General features: G+C 36.8%; 2 protein-coding genes and 2 non-coding genes across 6 annotated transcripts; 2 read left to right on the forward strand and 2 right to left on the reverse strand.

Moving 5' to 3' along the window:
• Positions 1 to 442: 442 nt before the first annotated feature.
• RpL32 (ribosomal protein L32) lies at positions 443 to 2,858 on the reverse strand. The gene is made up of 3 exons (XM_028308807.1): positions 2,664 to 2,858; positions 1,847 to 1,956; positions 443 to 650 (listed from the first exon to the last, which is right to left on the reverse strand). Exons 1-3 carry the CDS (start codon positions 2,776 to 2,778, stop codon positions 471 to 473), a joined length of 405 nt encoding a protein of 134 aa, XP_028164608.1. The 5' UTR covers positions 2,779 to 2,858; the 3' UTR covers positions 443 to 470.
• On the reverse strand, positions 2,314 to 2,446 carry LOC114355790 (small nucleolar RNA psi18S-841/snoR66). Its single transcript, XR_003656138.1, has one exon. It is a non-coding gene; the product is annotated as a small nucleolar RNA psi18S-841/snoR66 (small nucleolar RNA).
• A 441-nt stretch (positions 2,859 to 3,299) lies between the features above and the next one.
• On the forward strand, positions 3,300 to 18,389 carry Ssdp (Sequence-specific single-stranded DNA-binding protein). Of its 3 annotated transcripts, XM_028308800.1 has the most exons (7): positions 3,300 to 3,777; positions 6,242 to 6,457; positions 6,901 to 7,059; positions 8,756 to 8,947; positions 10,902 to 11,024; positions 13,661 to 13,771; positions 14,674 to 18,389. In XM_028308800.1, the coding sequence occupies exons 1-7, from the start codon at positions 3,432 to 3,434 to the stop codon at positions 14,805 to 14,807; spliced, it is 1,281 nt and encodes a 426-aa protein (XP_028164601.1). In that variant the 5' UTR covers positions 3,300 to 3,431; the 3' UTR covers positions 14,808 to 18,389. The 3 variants fall into 3 exon arrangements, with proteins under 3 accessions (XP_028164601.1, XP_028164602.1, XP_028164603.1); XM_028308801.1 differs by lacking the exon at positions 10,902 to 11,024 and having other exon boundaries at positions 13,643 to 13,771; XM_028308802.1 differs by lacking the exon at positions 10,902 to 11,024.
• On the forward strand, positions 4,131 to 4,261 carry LOC114355791 (small nucleolar RNA psi18S-841/snoR66). The gene has a single exon (XR_003656139.1). It is a non-coding gene; the product is annotated as a small nucleolar RNA psi18S-841/snoR66 (small nucleolar RNA).
• Positions 18,390 to 19,054: the final 665 nt, after the last annotated feature.

The following is a 19,054-nucleotide window of genomic DNA, read 5'->3' on the forward strand; positions in this document are numbered from 1 at the left end:
GGCTGTCCAGTATTATTTGTATGAAACTCCGTATTGTAATTCTGTAAGTCGTAAACGCCTCGCCTCGCGGCCAAAGGCGATACGGTGTTGTTGATCAAGTTTGTTCAAGTTGCCGAAAATAGCGCATGTAAGAAAAATGGCATCCTTTTAGGGCAAGTGCTATAATTACTGCTAAAAATGTACGAGTGTAAATGTAAATAATGGAGTTCGCAAACGTGTCTTCGCCGAAAACATGCTAGTTTTCTGCGGTTGCCATGGCGATCGCAATTTTGCTAACAATTTCTTACTCTATAAAAACATCTTGGTAACAAGCGCTATTTTCGGCCAAACGCCCCCATTGGCGATGCACTGAGGCGGTAAACGTGCGGTTACGTTTTGCAAATGTATGATAACTACGCGATTATCGTACTACTATGAACCAGGCAGAAATAAAAGACGCAAATTTTTGTAACTTTATATTAAACTTAAGTTTATTCGTTCTCCTGGCTGCGGAGGCGGGCAGCTGCATTGGTGACCCGGATACTGAGTTGCTGAGCACGCTCCACAATCGCCTTCCGCTTCTTCGAGGACACTCCGTGAGCGATTTCTGCGCAGTATTTCCTGTTCTGCATCATCAGGATTTCTAGCTCACGGACATTGTGGACCAGGACCTGAAAGAAAAATGGGAGGAATAATGTTCTGTCGGTGGAATAATATCTCAGAATTTTATCCCAACTAATATTATAAATGCGAAAGTAACTCTGTCTGTCTGTCTGTCTGTTACGCTTTCCCGCTTAAACCTCGCAACCGATTTTGATGAAATTTGGCATAGAGATAGTTTGAGTCCCGGTTTTTGAAACAGGGAAGTTTTTCTGTGACAGACAAAATTCCACGCGGGCGAAGCCGCGGGCGGAAAGCTAGTATGAAATAAACTCAGTATATTAGCCAAAGCTGTGTGTACCTGTTATTGGCATGCATACACACTAAACTTCTATATGTAAGATTTTCATGTAATTACTTTGTATGTAATGTTGTTGGTATACCGTAATAAATAAAATAAAAATAAAATAAGTGTTAATATTTGTTGGAGTGTTTCATCATTAGGTCATTTAATCTCCACTCAGGGGCGTAGCTACTAAGGGGCAAGGCAGGGCAGTGTCCCAGGGCCCCCAAGTTTAGGGGGCCCCCGAACCCTTACCAGAAAATCTCAATTGAACTAAACTTTGAAAATTTCTCCCATTTTCAAAATAAATAGACTGCAATTCGAAAGCTGTATGAAGAGTAAGTAAGATTAATGTCAATAAACTTGATAAAACCTAACCAGTTTAGATTGCAGTGGGGCCCCATTTCTAAATTTTCCCCAGGGCCCTTGGGTACCTAGCTACACCCGCCATCCACTGCATTCTGCAGGGTCTACCTTCTGGTAGACCCTCTCTAATTAACCAGAGGAAAATTGAGGGTTTGAACTACAGTCATGCTGGCCACAGGTTGTGGAGGTGATATCATGACTAAACTATTACAATATTATTGAAAGCTTTATCTAAAACAGTAACAGTACATTTCTACACTGTTCAGTATCAGTAGAAGGTGGATAACAATATTCATTATCTGAATATAGCAATGACAGTGAAATAAACAGTAAAATTAAGTCAAAATCTCTTTCACATATTCTGACAACTCTTGAGAGTAGAATAGGACTGCTCTATTTACCTATGGATTTAGTTAAAGGTGACCACGAAACCAATATGTGTATACCAGGCCACTCCACCATTGCAATCATGGGTAGTATCATTACAATACTCCATTAGCCTCTTTCTGGTAAAATAGTTTTCGGGCAGTGACGATAATTTAATAGAAGTTTCCTCACCTTGCGGAAGCCATTGGGGAGCATGTGACGGGTCTTCTTGTTTGAACCGTAACCAATGTTGGGCATCAAGTACTGTCCCTTGAAACGCCTGCGCACTCTGTTGTCAATACCTGGAAGTTGTTTACAATCACATTAGTCTCCATGTGGATAATTTATATCAATACAAATAAATATAGTAGATAGGTACAAATTTTTCTCTCTATTGGTTCATAATGCAACATAACCACACAAGAATTAATGATTTAAGTACAAGCAGATTTTATGGTCCCTGACATGGATCTTGAACACTTTATGGACAAATGTGTAAACCTTCAATATTGTTTCCATGAGTATCAAAAGTTTTATGAACAAAATTTACTTCCAGTGTTTTTAAACATTTCACTATTAAAATCAGTAAATTATGTTAAAAACGATGTCTTTAGCCGAGCGCTCAGGAGCCGTGCCGTGCGTTTTATGTTCACAATATCATAAATGTATCGAACTGCTATGATCCTACAGCGACATGCTAGCTGTAAGGAATAGGGTTCAGTTGAATTACTTTAGCAAGGTAACAAATTGTAATTATCATATTGAGAATGGATAACACAGAGTGCCCTTGCATATTCCTAAGGTTTTAAGTTGAAGACCATACCCGAAACATAACCTCGTAGGAAAGGTTAGGTTTCAGTAAATAAACTACTTTTCTTTGAAATTATACATGAGTTAAATTGAAGTCAAGTCTAATTTGAGTAAAAACAGTAATATATTCGTCAAACATACAAAATTATCACAAAATGTGGCTACAATGAACAAGTTGGAAACACCATGAAAATCTTACCTCTGGGTTTACGCCAGTTACGCTTAAGTTTGTCATAGCGATCCGATTGATGGCGGATAAACCTTTTCGTCCTCTTTTTGACGATTGTAGGCCTATAAACTGGTCTGATAGCCATTTTGAGTGTTTCTTTGAGAAACGCGGCAGTGAACCACGCGGTGACACGGCCGCACGAAAAGGAAAAGAAATAGACAATTGACAGCCATTGCTAGAGCGGAAGTATGTTTTCAATGTTCTATTTTACGAATATACTTTATGAAAAGTATATTTTCCAAAATTATTTGATTAATATTATTAAATATTTTTAATTCAGTGGTTCAGAACCATTTTTATGCTTTAATTTTAATAATATTTGAAAATAAATAAATAAATAAATAAATATAAAATAAATTAATTAAAATGTCATGTGAAGAGTTGAGGAGAAATTTTATTTTTGTTAATTGATTTGTGCCTTATTCTCAAAACTTTGAACATCTTGCAACGTAAATGATTAGTGAAAAACTTAATTAAAATGTTTAAAAGGTGGAAATTAATTTTTAACGATATGCAATGATTATAATAAATCGTCTATATGAGCCTTAACTAGTCTATGGTAGCCATAGAGTAACATTTATGACAGTTCTATGTTTACGAGAACAAACTCATTTCTCTATGCCACAGACGCCAAATGTCGCCATCGATCAATGACATTTTGTGAAGTTGAATTTATTGATATAAAGCGTTAATGTAAATAATAAACAATTTTATCATAAAAGTCGGCTTCCAGTCGATATGTATGCCAAGGGCAAAGGCTCTACGGTGCCTTCGGACGCTCAGGCTCGTGAAAAGTTGGCGCTGTATGTGTATGAGTACCTGCTTCATGTCGGCGCCACCAAAGCCGCACAGACGTTCCTCTCAGAAATCCGATGGGAGAAGAATATAACGCTCGGGGAGCCGCCAGGGTTCCTACATTCGTGGTGGTGTGTATTCTGGGACCTGTACTGTGCGGCTCCCGAGCGTAGAGATACGTGCGAACACTCATCAGAAGCAAAAGCATTTCACGACTACGGCTTTGTCAATTCTGGCTATGGAGTCAACGGAATCGGTCACAACGCAGGCCCTGCGCCTCCGAACGACGGTACGTACCATTCAACCCAGTTACGCGGCGTTATTTGTGAGTTTTTACGACCGACCGTTTCTAGGCCATGCCTGTATGTATCGTGCTATGTAAATAGTGGAACGCGGTTTTGGCCTGAAAGAAGCGTATGTAAACAGTATTCCTGTGAAGAATTAACTGAAGATCTAAAGCAAATGGTGTGCTATTAGTTTTTACCTCAATTTGAAATGTAATTGATGAATTTCAGCCAGCAGGCTTGCTTATCTCTTCAAACATTGGAATTAAAACATCTAGGTCACCAATCTAGCTGTAAATTAGTATTTTTGTACTAACTGCGGCACTCTGAAAATCATTATTGTAGTTTTTTAGGAATATGCAAGGGCACTCTGTGTTATCCATTCTCAATATGATGATTACAATTTGTTACCTTGCTAAAGCAATTCAACTGAACCCTATTCCTTACAGCTAGCATGTCGCTGTAGGATCATAGCAGTTGATACATTTATGATGTTTAAATTGATTCAGTTTAGTTTTATTTAGGTACTTACGAATAGGTTATTTTTTCTATTTTTAGTTGACATTTTTAAGCTCAATTACTTAATTATGATAGGTTTTGTGAAGGAAAGGAAAGGAATAGGTTTAGTAAATTATTTTTTTATTAGTTATGTTGCATGACGTCTTGTAATTTTCATAACTTATCTTAATATATAATATCTGAAAACAAGTTCTGATCCGAACACCTAATAGATTTTTTTGACATTGTATTTTGTTAATCACTGACCAATATAAAAAGAAGAAATAAAATAACTTTATTTTGGCAATATCAATATCAATCGAATACCTACACAGAATGTTAAAACTAGATGGAATAATTTTTGTTAATCCTTGATTATTGGCTTACAACAAATGATTAATTTCACCTGAAATAGTATTTCTAAAGTTCTTGTTATGTGTGCATTAAGAGTTAGATTGCAAATGACAAACCATGGCCAATCTTAAAAACATCTTCAGAACATTTCCATATGGCATAAATATTTGAAAATTTGCAATCTCATCATCATATCAGCCATTGATGTCCCACTGTTGAACATAGGGGAAGGCCCCAATGATATCCAACAGGTTGGTAGTGGCCTGCCTCCAGCGCCTTCCTGCTACCCTTATGAGGTTGTTGGTCCACCTTGTGGATGGATCTCTCTCATAAATAAATAAAAATAAAAAGCTTTTGCCACAAACAGATTTTGACTCCAATAAATTAAGTTAATTAGAAATATTTGTTTGTTCATTCTTGTGGTGCCCTGTATTGGCAAAAAAATCCTCCATCCCGCTCCATTTCTTCCTGTCATGGGCTAGGTCGAGCCAATTTTCATCCGCTGCTCTCATTATTTCCTTTTCTTGGGTCTCCCAACATTCCTCTTCCCCTTTGGTCCCTTCTATTCTGTTGATTGATGGACATCTAATTTCCAACAAAGAATGCATGGGCAAAGAAATAGATAGACGAATAACAAACACATGGAAGAGATACTGGTCACTAGCAGAGGTAATGAAAAACGGGAACCTAAAGATGTTCCACAAAAGGAAAATATTTGATGCCTGTATACTACCCTGCCTCACATATGCTTGCCAAACCTGGTCACTAACTAAGCAAAAACTTAAAAAGTTAAAAGTATGCCAAAATAGTATGGAGAGAAGTGTATTAGGAGTGAAACTTAAACACAAGATAAACCTAAACACAATAAAATCAAAAACCAAATTCAGAAGTGTTGTTGCAACAATTAGAAAGTTGAAATGGAAGTGGACGGGACACCTAATGAGGGAAAAGAAAGAGAAATGGACAAGAGCCGTAACGGAATGGTATCCCCGTGAAGGAAAAAGAAGCAGAGGCAGACAAGCGAAAAGATGGGAAGACGATATCCGCGAATTAGCAGGGCCATTATGGCCACAAATGGCTAGAAACAGAGAAGCATGGAGATCATTGGAGGAGGCCTATGTCCAAGGACAAACTGGAGATGAGTGCAACTAAATTGTAAAATGAAATGTTAATGTTGTAAAAATACCTTGTAATCCAGTAATAAAGGCTTATATTATATTATTATTATTCTGTTGATGCTATAGTCCATCTTCTATTGTTGTACCTTGCTAGGTGTCCAGCCCATTGCCATTTTAGTTTCAAAGCTTTTTGGAGGGCATCTGTTAGTTTTGTTCGCTGTCTAATTTTGTAATTTCAGATTTTTTAAATTCTACTCATAAAGTATGTAATAAACCAGTCTATCGTAAAAAAACACGTGCAATTGTCAGCCGTTTGGTGTAGTGGTTCTAAAACGGACTACTATGCCGAGAGGTCCCGGTTTACTATGTATAATATGTATGTATTTAAAAAGTATATCCGTTAAACTAGCACCCATAACACAAGCATATTAATTGCTTACTTTGGGGCTAGATAGCGCTGTGTGAAATTGTCGAAAGATATTTATTTATTTAATTCCAGGCATGGGCGGCGGCGGAATGCCGCCCGGTTTCTTCCCGAACTCGCCGCTGCGGCCGTCGCCGCCGGCGCCGCATCCGGGCTCGCAGCCGTCGCCGCACGGGCCGCAGCCGCAGCTCATGGGCACCGGCCAGCCGTTCATAGGCCCGTGGTACTCCGGCGGCGGCCCGAGGGGCGCCGTGCGGATGGGAATGGGCAACGATTTTAATGGACCTCCAGGTTTGTTTGTTTGATTTAATTTGTAGACAATGACCATGTTGTGACTTTTTTCGTTTAGTTAAAAAATTAAAAACATGATAAGCTCAAGCTTAAAATCTCAATTCAGAAAGAGGGCCAATTATGGCGGACCAATTGCTTGAAACTATCTCTTCCTGACAACCCAGAAATACATCATCTATTTTTTAGTATGAAATAGAAATAATTTTATTGACACAGTATTAGTTATAATATTAAATAGTGACTTTTCGCGCAAGCGTCCATTCGCACTGTCTTTTTGTGCAAGTTTTGGTGCGCGCAAATGGCTTTTCGCACTTGTGCATTCGCGCAAGTGTCAGGATACGAAAATAAGCTGGTTAACATGCCCTCAAACAGCAAATATCGTGACAATACTTTTTAGGTTGTTGAACATGCTAACTTGAATGTTTATCATCTTTTTTACCCAGGTCAAGGCATGATGGGCAACTCGATGGAGCGCGGCGGCGGCGCCGGCTCCGCGGGGCTGCTGGGCGGGCCGCGCATGACGCCGCCGCGCCCCGGCATCGGGCCCATGAGCCCCGGGGCCTACGCCGCGGGCATGCGCGGCCCTCCGCCGCAGGGACCAGGTGAGCAAAATGCCGGTAGGGCGGCAAAATGCCGCTATGGCGGCAAAACGCCGCTGCAGCAAAATCACGTTCTTGGTTTAAGTTTAGGTACTTCTATCATAACGCCGCGGGCATACGCGGCCCTCCGCCGCAGGGACCAGGTGAGAGGAGATCTTAAACTGAAGCGGCAAAATGCCGCCTTGAAGCGGCAAAATGCCGCCTTGAAGCGGCAAAATGCCGCCTTGAAACGGCAAAATGCCGCCCCTAATTGGTAAAACCCCGCTTTACTGCTAATAACTGACGCAGCAAGTAACAAACGCTTTAAAAAACTACAAGACAATCACTTTGCTCCTAGTTAGTTGTCTTCGACGTATGACATTCCACGCCCTTGGCTAGAGACTAGAGTACTTCTATCATGACGCCGCCACTATGGCGCCAAAACGCCGCTTCATCAAAACCACGCTCCTGGTTTGAAAGTAGATTAGGTCCTTCTAGGATGATCCCGTCGTGCTGCTACTGCAGCAAAACCCCGCCTTACAGCGCAAATAATTGATGTGGCAACGCAAAACCCGGTGCCAGTTACCATGTACCACCTTTTAAAGTGTTAAAAGACTACCGGAGAATAATAATTACTTTGCTCACAGTAACTTATTTTCAACATATGACATCCCACGCCTTGGTTAGAGACTAGAGTAGGTACTTGTATCATGACGCCGTCGCGCCCCGGCATCGGGCCCATGAGCCCCAGCGCCTACGTCGCAGGAACCAGGTGAGAAGAGCAAAATGTCGCTATGGCGGCAAAACGCCGTTGCAACTAAACCACGCTTTTAGTTCAAGACTACAGTAGCTACTACTATCATGACGCCCCGCGGCCCAAGGCGGCAAAATGCCGCCGAGCATTAGGTGCACATAGCTCGCAGAATTACTAAAATAAAGTGGCAGTCTGTGGACGGGGCACATAGCTCGTAGAGACGATGGTCGTTGGGACAAAAAAGTTCTCGAGTGGCCACCATGGGCCGGGTGACGTAACGTGGGCACCAGTGGGCAGGCCTTCCACTAGGTGGACCGACGGTCTGGTGAATGTCGCGGGAAGAGCCTGGATGCGGGCAGCGCGGGACCTGTTGTTATGGAAACCCATGGGGGAGCCCTTTGTCCAGCTGCGGACGTCATTTGGCTGAAACGAACGAACGAACTAGGTGCACATACAGTATTGTTGATAATTGCCTATTTGTATAGAAACGAGTACACAGCAGTATCAGGTGAGCGACACTTTTACAGCGCTGCGGCAAAATATCCAGACAAAAACCCAGCAATTCACAGTTCATTTATTATTTTTATACCATTTATGCTATTTACCAATAATGTAGTCAGTTTTACTTGGGACAAACTTAAGCCTTCACTGGTTGGGTCTTTATTGGCGGTCAAGCTGTACAAAAAGAAAAAAAATCTGTAAACTAAACTTACTTAACTTAGGGCTGATTTTTCAATCGTTGGTTAAGTTTTAACTGAAGAATAGAACTGTCATTTTGACTTATTTCCCATACTAAAACTGTCAATATGCCAAACATATTCTTCAGTTAGAAGTTATCCAGCTATTGAAAAATCAGGCCTTAAAAGTAGTAACAATATTATCAAAAAATATTTTATTTGTTACTTAACTTTACTAAAAAATAAAGAAGTTTCAAGTACCGCCCACTAAACCAACCAAAAAAAACAGGTATGCCACCGATGGGAATGGGACCCCGTGGCGCGTGGGCCGGCGGCAGCGGCGCCGGCGGGGGCGGAGGCTCCGCGCCCCTCAACTACAGCGGGGGCTCCCCGGGCGCCTACGGGGCCCCGCCCGGCAGTAACGGGCCCCCCGGTCCGCCCACACCGATCATGCCGAGCCCGCAAGACTCTTCGAACTCTGGTGAGTGTAGCTCGTAACTCGGGTGGCGGTGTGGCGATGGGTTACGCTTGGATACCGATTTTTTGAGGTATCTTTTTTAATGACAAATAATCGGTATCCGAGCGCGCTTTCAAAGTTAACTGTCTGTCAGCGGAAATTGGATGTAATATTGTTATTTTTGTGTACCCCCAATGTATTCCGTACAGTTTTCGCTCTCCGTCGCTATTGGTCCCGTTAATAACACTTTGAACTAAACCCAGCACACCTTAAACGAGTATTTAACCTTTACATTCAGAAGTTTACAGGTTCTTGTATCTTTACATCACTAAAAACCAGGTATTTGACTGTGGCACTTCCTTTGGCGTCGTTTTACATTTTTTACGCACACCTCAGGGAATTGTTAAAAAATTGGTATCGGTGATACCAGTTTTTGGAATTGGTACCAATGATATTGTTTTTCATAACTATTTATGGGGTGTGACTTATTGTTTATTAAAAAAAACCTTCAAAGATTATTTCTTACTTTTTAGTTTCGCTTGCTTCATTCTCGCTTAACCTTGGTTCGTCCGCTTTGGGTCACTTCTGTATACGCTTTATATGTTCCTTTTATGTTGTATAATTTTTGTTCTTTATGTTTGTATCCATTCTGTGTTAGATGTTAAGTTTGATTCGCTAAGTTTCAACAGGTGATAATGTATTAAATCAAATAGTAAAAAAAAAAACGTTAAAACAAACTAATAAAATCTTCTTAATCAAACCAAAATATCTACATTTTGTCACCTGTTGTTATGAAGTGAGTAGAAGTAAATCATTTTAGTTTTCAAACTGTTATTATCTTGAATAATGTACATTATATTATGTTGCTGTAAACCTCTAAAAGATAAAAATATGTACGTACATCGAATACCCTTTATTATTAACAACTATTACAGCATTCGATTGAAAAAGTGCTTAGCCGGTTAGAAAACTAAAATGATAATAGACTTACAAAAATTCCATGTATGCTTCCCCTAGCTAGATTACGAATGAAAAATGTATTCAACATGATAATGACCTGGTTTTAAACTTCTGTTAATTAAATCAATATTGATTTAAGACAATTTCATAAAATGCCGGACTTTACCGCTGAGCGAAATTCAAAAGAAAAATCATGTATCATATTTTTTTGAAGTAGTAGTTTTTTTAAACATAATTTTAGCACAATTACAGCCACAGCACAAAACTTAAAATTCTGATTCTTTTATTTAGGCCCTTTTCAGGGTACTTACACGTTCCAAATATAGCATCATGTCGACTGTCTTGAGTCGTGAGAAAATAATGCAAATTAATAAAAACCGTAGAAAAACCAGGTCAACCATTCGACACTCATAGATGTAGTCACTACCTAGCGTCCTTCAAGCCAAACTAGCGAGTATTCGCTCCAGTAGTGAGGTGACGCAAAAAAAATACCAGTTACAAAAACTCGGTATCACTTCGTGGCGACTGTAGAAACTAGAAAAACTCCCTATCATACATCGACGTAGCACTATCTAGCGTCCACACCCCAAACTAGCGAGCGTAGTGAGGTGACGCAAAAAAAACACGTTACAAAAACTCGGTATACTGTAGAAAAACCAGGTCTCCCTATCATAGACGTAGCACTATCTAGCGTCCACACCCCAACCTAGCGAGCGTAGTGAGGTGACGCAAAAAAATACCAGTTACAAAAGCTCGGCATCACTTTGTGGCGACTAGAAAAACCAGGTCTCCCTATCATACATAGACGTAGCACTATCTATCCACACCTGAAACTAGCGAACGTAGTGAGGTGACGCAAAAAAATACCAGTTACAAAAACTCGGTATACTGTAGAAAAACCAGGTCTCCCTATCATAAACGTAGCACTATCTAGCGTCCACACCCCAAACTAGCGAGCGTAGTGAGGTGACGCAAAAAAAAATACCAGTTACAAAAACTCGGTATCACTTCGCGGCAGGCGGCGACAACATGTACACGCTGATGAAGCCGGTGGGCGCGGGCGCGCTCGGCGCCGAGTTCCCGCTCGCCGGCGAGCACGGCCCGCAGCCGCCGCATCTGCCTCAGCCGCCGGCCAGTGAAGGTGCTTTCCGGCCAGGCAAAGTTTCGGGCATTTTTTCCGCTTTTTTTCTTACGTCGATACCGATTTTTTTGGGTACGGATTTCACTCGGGCATTTTTTCGGCTTTTGTTTTACGTTGATACCGAATTTTTTGGGTACCGGTGATCGAAGAAGGTTTCGGCTACCGATTGACTGTTGATCTTATACCGAAAACAAGCAAAGGATGATGGGCATATTGGGCGTTAGTCCAACAGAAACAAAAAGTATACTAAATTAAAGCTTAATACTAGTACTTCATTTCATAGTATGACAACAACCCTGAAATACGCGGGGCTACGGAGATAGAGGTCGTTGAATATGCAAAGTTTCCATAGTATTTCACATCACATTAGGGTAATAAAAATAGTATTAGGTCAATTACATTGCTTTTATCGATCATATTGAGAGTATTGTATCGTATCCAAAGTTTCCATAGTATTTCACATCACATTAGGGTAATAAAAATAGTATTAGGTCAATTACATTGCTTTTATCGATCATATTGAGAGTATTGTATCGTTTCTTACTATAGATTCTATCGATTTAGTAAGTATGTATACCGAATAAATCATAATCGATTATTCGATTTCAATAATCGATTATATTGCTGAAAATAAGGAATTGAATTAACAATCAAATGATAGTAATGATGGTAATCAATAAAATTTCTCATTTCTCTTAATGGTACCTAGATATGGTCCTACGCTTATAATGGAACATGGTTTAAATAAACCATTTGTTGGCCCCACTCCTGAACTGTTGGACATAATAATGGATAAATAACTTAATGTATTTAAAATGTAAGTAGATAAGTATATTAATTAATAATATTTTTGGTTTGCGTAATAAAGAACCTATTACTATTACACATTATGTCAATTTCCAAGCAAACCCGGGAGTTTTTGGTAGTTATTTATATGAAAATATATTTCTGATATTAAGTCCTAACAAATAATAGTAGTTACATTTCTGTTGGATTTACGCCCAGATTCCATAGAAAAGTGCCCATCATCCTTTAGCTTAAGTGAATAAAATTATTATTTGCTAGTAATCTTTTGAAAAAAAAAGTACCGACTGAGTTTGAATACGCAAATAGTAACCCCGCTGTTTTATAAACGTAACTACTCAACACATTAGTTGGTGTTACGATTTGTTGACATAGTACACGACTAATCATGGTATCATAAATAAATCATTGTTTTGGTCAAACGATACCAATTTTTTCGGTATAAAAAAAATCGAGTTCATCTCTATAATCATTGAATTGCACATAATTAAAAAAAAGTGCTTAGAATTATGCTTGTTTACTAAAAAAAACTCAAATTATCGTGAAATGTTTTCCTGTGAAATAAAATGCCCGAAATTTTGAATTTTTTCTTAGGATATTAAACTTAGATATAAACGAAAACTGTTAAAAAAACAAGGAAAGTATTAAACTGTGTATTTTTAAAAGCAGTTTAATGTTTTCCGGTTTGAAACGAACTTATGCCCACACTGCCACCACCAAATTAGTATTTATCTTTTCATTACTTAACATAAGGCACATCACGCGTTCTACATGCTATTTTTGTTGTTTCATTGGTCTATTTCAAATAATTTTACTTAAAAAAACTGTTTTGAAAGCGTGTTTGCTTATGTCAAGTAATAAATATTATTTATACACAATATTTATACCTACTACGTATAAAAAAAGCAGGAAAATTATTATCAAACGAAAAAAATACAACATTGATCTCATATAAATTTTATTCAAAGTTGATGCTGAATTATTTTTTTTTTTTAGAAAACAATATTAAAAACGTTATGATTATGATAAATAAACACCAAAAATTAAATTAACAAAAAATTTTATTGTATGAGATCAATGCAATCAAATAGATATAAATAGTGGGACATTTTGTGTGTGTGAAAATGGGACAAAACATGACAGACATTATCTAAAATACAAATAAAATAAAATACGTTATTGCTATTATTTACAAAAAAATAGTTGTACTCAAAATGTCCCATTATCATTTTAAAAAATGCATTTTGACCGAGTTATTAGAGAATGAAGCGAAACGAAACTATATCCACATGTCAAATATTACAATTGCTTACTAATTTTATTATCTTCAAGGGGGCGGATTATAAATAACATTTTTTTATAAACCTTATTTAGGTTTCAGTTTAAAGAACCTCAAAATTTAAAACTACTGCCAGCTACTTATTGACGTAAAAATGCATCCATATAATTAATATTTAAGTAAAATACCATAAATCACTTACCATCAGGTGAGATACAGGCCAAGAGCTTCCTTGTGTTGATAAAAAAAATAAATTATAATAATTGTTATGTTATTATGAATTTGTTATTTATAAATTGCCCCCTTCCTATTACTACGCGTAATCCGACTAACTTATACTAAAATATCATTTCGAACTAAGCGCCATTATGATGTTATTGAAAAAAATGTCGCATCACTTTTCAGAAAAATTGTTTTTTTTTTTGACAATACATTGTTCTGTTGTTCTGTGCTTATAACATAAACCACAATAAATCAACATGGCGCTCAGTTCAACTTCACAGTAAGCTTAATACTAATACAAGAACTTGAACAGCTCTAAAACTTCCCCCAGGATTAGGAGGTGTGGACGGCATGAAGTCTTCCCCGGGCGGCGTGGGGGGCGGAGGCCCCGGGACTCCCAGGGAAGACTCCGGATCAGGAATGGGTGACTACAACAGTTTAAGTGAGTACGGTACAACCAGATCTTATATGTAGGCGACACTTGTTACAACGATATGAGTTAAATTGTTAACGTTTGCTCGCCGAGCCTGGATAATATACAGTTAAAAATCGGTCTAAATAAATTATAGTAAACATTTTTTTAACAATTTTTTCATTGAAAAACCTATTAGGAACACACCATGGATTTCATAACATTAAATTTCTGTATCATTCATGTTTCGATTACATTTTTTTGAACGTTTTTTTAACGAATCGGGCTTGAAATTTTTTATAAAATAAAAATAGAAGTCAGAGTATTTTTATTACATTTCATAATAATGTACTTAAATTAATTGTAAGTTTAGAATACTATTGTCAAATCTTGCCTATAAAATATTCAGTTTTGTTGTTTCTTAGGTTAGACGTTAAAATACTTTGAAATTAAAGAACAAATTGAAAGAAACCAAGTTTCTATTGCTCATTGTTAGCTAAGCTATAGTTGTATGTATGCATGCGGGTTCGATTCCCGCATTAGAGCAAATATTTTTAATGAGATTAAGTTTAATTGTAAGCTTCTGTAGTGGTTTAGATTAGCATTCGGTGAGATAGCACCCCCATTTATGTAATATGACTCGCCCCTCTTGGCAGTGTCTGCATAAAATGTTTTTTATGTAGTAAAAACGTATTTTTTGAGATTAAACAAAACTAAATTGAGCAAAACCGCGATTAAAAGGGCCATAAACACGCGAATACACGAGGTATTTTTATAAAATCACGTCTAATTATCAATAATTCAAATTCTTTGGAGGGACGGGTTATATTATTAAAATTAATCTTAAAACTAACTAGTACCGAATCGGACCACGACTCGACGATTTTCATTTAAGTTTTAGTTTAAATGCGCTTGAAAACGCTGTCCGAAAGGTTTCGGCGGCCCAGGCGGAGATCAAAACGACCAGACCGAGTCGGCGGCCATCTTGAAAATCAAAGAGAGCATGCAAGAGGAGGCGAAACGATTCGAGAAAGACCCAGACCATCCGGACTACTTCATGCAGTGAATCGCGCGATGGTCGGCCGCCAGCTCGCCAAGAAAATGATATCAATTTTTTTCGGTATCATTTTTGTTGCCGAAAAAATTGGTACCAATTTTTTTCGGTATCGAAATTCGTCTAGCAAAGTATTTTGGTGATCTCAAAATTTGTTTTTGGCGGGTTGGCGCCGCCTCGCGTTATGTTTTCCAACGATCTGAAGAGGATTTATTTTAAACTTTTTTTTGTAATAGAAATTCTTTGACTTTTTTCGCACGTTATTTATTGTTTAGAGACACTTATAGTTTTCGCGCATTCTTCCTCTGGTGTGTTTGTGACTCTTTGGACAGTTTAAAAAGCTTATTTTCAAAATTATGTGCCAATCAAATTGAAGTTCCTTTAAATCATATGTATCATTAGTGTAATCATGCTTAGATTAATAATAAACAAAATAGGTTTAAATCTGTAATGAAACATCTTAAATGATCAAGCAGTTGAACGTCAGTCAAACGTTGTGTTGTTGAACAAATCAGTGCAATTTAGTTCTGATAAATCAAGTCTGATATCAAGAAATGGAGTCCCATCGCATTTCTTAATTTCTATCAAATAAAAAACTATCATCTTACTTTAATTTAGAGCTGATCTGCACTGTTAAAGGACTTACAGCCTTACTAAAGACTGTCGATTCGACAGTTTAATTCTGTTGTTCAAATACATTCAAAAGTTTTACAGCCGGACTGTTTTAGATCAAATGTAGGCTGCCTGAGTATTACAAAACAGCTATCAAAATACAATCTCAGACATAGATTCAGACCTTTTATTGGTCTAAATATTGAAATTCAATCAGAAGGGTCAATCTATGATTGAAATTTGGAGTTTTGAGCGTCTTTGTAATACGCACCTAAGTGATACTTAGCCTACTGAAATCTACGTTAAAAAACTGTCGAAATTAGTGGCAATTGTGTTCTGTCAGTCTAACTCGTTCAATTTAGAGCAGTCAAACTGTATAAATTTGCTTTCGCCTTAATTTAACGCTTTCTCCCTGGTGTGTGGCTGCAAAGTTTGACAGCTCCAAATTGTTGTATGTTCAAGTTTCTTTTAGTTAGACTGGTGTGACATAATTGCCACCAATGACAGTCTTCTGAAGCTGTGAGCATCACTACAGTCATGACATTTGACAGCTGACAGCTTGATGAAAAATACCAGCGCATTGCAGAGTTATTCCCGGGTATCTACTTAACATTAATATTATTTTTCTCGCTTATTCATGTATTTATTTCTTTTCTTCTGTCTCAAGAGTCAAAACAAAGCCTTTGCACATAGTTGAGATAAAAAGAGAAACTTAATTAGTGATATTCTATGTATTATCTATAATATTTAGTTATTTAGATTTTTTTAATCGAATAAAGTATGTATGTATTGATATTACATAAGCACTGAGGTTATTTGACGTCTGCACGTCTTTAAAACGTGGTTTCAAAGCTAGACATAAAGATTATGTGGACTGTAGCATGGTATACTACACTGACGGTGAAAAAACTTTTAAAAAAAATCTGTCGCTTTAAATCAACAGATTGTAAAAAATGATCTGTCATATTTAGTAAAAAAGCACAACAAGATAAATGAAATTGAACTTTATTATAATCAATGTTTTTAATGGATTATATTATGCAATATTACTTATTAATTATTATACTTTTTATGAATTATACGTTAAAATCTAATGGTTTTCATTTTAATGAAAAATATTATTTATACAATACTGTACAAATATTTAATTAAATTTGAAAATCCTTAGGCATTGACCCTACCTCTGGTAGAAGTTATACAATTTTAAAAATACATTTTAATGAGTTTTAAAATATAAACTACGCGTTCGTGCTACAGTTCAAATAAGTATAATTTAAGTATACGCACTACATTGTACTGCGTTCATAGTAATAATCACATCAACAAATAAAACTTTCTTCCTCGTAACTTTTCGTTAAATAAATTATTTAGCGTTAACATATTGTTTTAAGTTCTTAATGTTCCTAGATTATGTATTTTTTGTATTCTTAAGATCTTCTTGGGATATTTCGGTGCGTCTGTGTTGGATGTATCGGCGTTGTTGTTTGAATCACTGAACCACTTTCACCGCTTGCTGATCAAGTCCCTGTTAGCCTGCAATCTGTAAGGATATCTGTCAGATAAACTACAACATTTGGTTTAACATATTTATATTTGTTAGAAAAAATCACCATAACCAGCAGCCTCTATTTTTAGATAGCGTTATCTGTCAGATAACTGTCTGAAACTTGATCAAGAAACGGTGAAACTGACCATAAAACAAATGCAATGTGAAGTGACTTTTATTAATTTGACATAATACTTAGACGTGAGCAGTTAACGGAATTAAGGCAACATTTTTAGTATTGCAAATAGTGTCGAGTTTATGTTGTACAGTGAAGGCGATAAAGCTAAGCAAAAAAGTGGTAAATAATCCAAGTAATACAACTTATAAGATATGAAATAACTTAATCCATTTCAATATTTGGGAAATTTTATTAAAAACATGTCACCGGATTTATTTTAAATTGTAAAAAGCATCACTTTGAATATCACAATATTAATCCATTACTTACTTGGTTTTTGTTTTTTTCTTGTTCGATTTGATGACATTAGAATTTTTGGTGCAGTTTAAAAAAAGTGATCTAAACAACAATGTCGGCTTATGGTCAAGTCTCTGATTTAATTAAAGTTTTGATGCGCGATTGAATTTTATATTTGAACAAAAAAAAACTTTCAAAAAATTGGTATCAAATAAAATTCCTCTCGCACCAGAACAAGCATTTATTCATGTTATATAAATTATGGATTTTACGATATTTCTCACGCGATAAACAGCATTATCTAGATGTAATATGACGCTTAGGCAATTAGCTCAAAAATGTGTTCAACGTCGATACCGGAAATTTTTAAATTTTTTGTTCTTGCCTGAACACATTTTTGAGCACTAAGCTTCGAGATTTTGGGTGGAAATTTTTATGGAAATTTTATACCATGAGATAGTGATGTGTTGTAATAGTTTTTTTTTTTCACTCTCTTCATTGATGTAGCATAGGATTATATTTTTCTTGGGGTGTATGGAAATCTGTATAAATTAGAATATTTCATAGATTTGGAGAGGTAGATTTTAAGTTTTGGGGCGTCTGCTCTGTCCATAGTTCTGCGCAAGTTTGGGTTCTTTTAGTGATACCAAAAAAAAACGATACCTCAAAGATCGATACCGATTTTGAATCTCGACTGATGTTCGGACACGCCCATTTCATTGATAAATAATACAAATTGTAAATAAAATCAATTTGAATGTGTAATTGTGGTGTATTTAATTTTTTGATAGAATTTTTTGTGTCAAAAATGAATAAAAAAATAAATAATATATCAATTTTTAGCGAAATTTACACTAAACGGACCCAAAAATTGTAAATTTAAATGCAGCGTTGAATAAAAGATTAGGGTTAAGTGAACTTAGTGTAAACAAAAAAAAATAGAATTTCGACAAAATGTCGGTTGACAGACAACCGGCATGTTTTTTTAAAGAATATAATAATTTAAAATTGGTTATTAATTTAATCATTAAATTAAAATACGTGTAGCGTGAGGTTGTATGTTGTTTTTAAGGTATATTATTATTAATTATTATTTTCCTTCATTTTGTGAGTTAGGTAAATGAATTATTTTTTTCTTATCGATGTAATGTTTATATACTTACATAAATAGTTATTATATATTAAATTGCTCGTTTTATTTCAATTATTACCCTTCCTCACTAAATGCAGTTACTTTCCTCGTAGAAGTAAAGTTAGATTCTATATAGTCCAGTCAATGAATGCCTTAACGACGGTGTAGAGAGAAATCCGTGGAACACAATTTCTGACCTCGGGACTTTATTTAGCCTAGTTAGGTGGTGAACATAGCAAAAGTCCCCGCCCTTAGCCCTTGAGCCGGCGGGGAGAGGGGGGTTTAAAGGTACCACTTTTCGGTTTTTCGCTTAATCCTCGGAAACTATGCGTTCTAGTGACATGACTACTATTAACCAAAAAAAGCCTATTCAATTTGCTACAGGTGAGACCGTCAAGTTTTTCTATATCTTGTATAGTTTTTGCGGCATCTGCTCTAGAAGGTCTGTAAAATTGGAAATTTTATTGTTGTCTTACATGTTCCTTTCAGGAGAAAATCGACTAAATCAACATTGAGCAAACACTATAGACATGCGGGAGCATGTTAAGCCTAGT

Source organism: Ostrinia furnacalis, unplaced genomic scaffold (genome assembly GCF_004193835.3).
Source record: "Ostrinia furnacalis isolate ACB-3 unplaced genomic scaffold, ASM419383v2 OfSCF2506, whole genome shotgun sequence".
Classification (NCBI taxonomy): domain Eukaryota; kingdom Metazoa; phylum Arthropoda; class Insecta; order Lepidoptera; family Crambidae; genus Ostrinia; species Ostrinia furnacalis.

Excerpts from the sequence above, each read along its gene's own strand:
- RpL32 (XM_028308807.1), bottom strand. The coding sequence starts at position 2,778 with ATGGCTATCAGACCAGTTTATAGGCCTACAATCGTCAAAAAGAGGACG. Across the intron at positions 1,957-2,663 it reads TAACTGGCGTAAACCCAGAG|GTATTGACAACAGAGTGCGC; the intron begins GTAAGATTTTCA and ends AACAACTTCCAG. Across the intron at positions 651-1,846 it reads TCCCCAATGGCTTCCGCAAG|GTCCTGGTCCACAATGTCCG; the intron begins GTGAGGAAACTT and ends TTTTTCTTTCAG.
- Ssdp (XM_028308800.1), top strand. The coding sequence starts at position 3,432 with ATGTATGCCAAGGGCAAAGGCTCTACGGTGCCTTCGGACGCTCAGGCT. Across the intron at positions 3,778-6,241 it reads CCCTGCGCCTCCGAACGACG|GCATGGGCGGCGGCGGAATG; the intron begins GTACGTACCATT and ends ATTTAATTCCAG. Across the intron at positions 8,948-10,901 it reads GCAAGACTCTTCGAACTCTG|GCGGCGACAACATGTACACG; the intron begins GTGAGTGTAGCT and ends ACTTCGCGGCAG.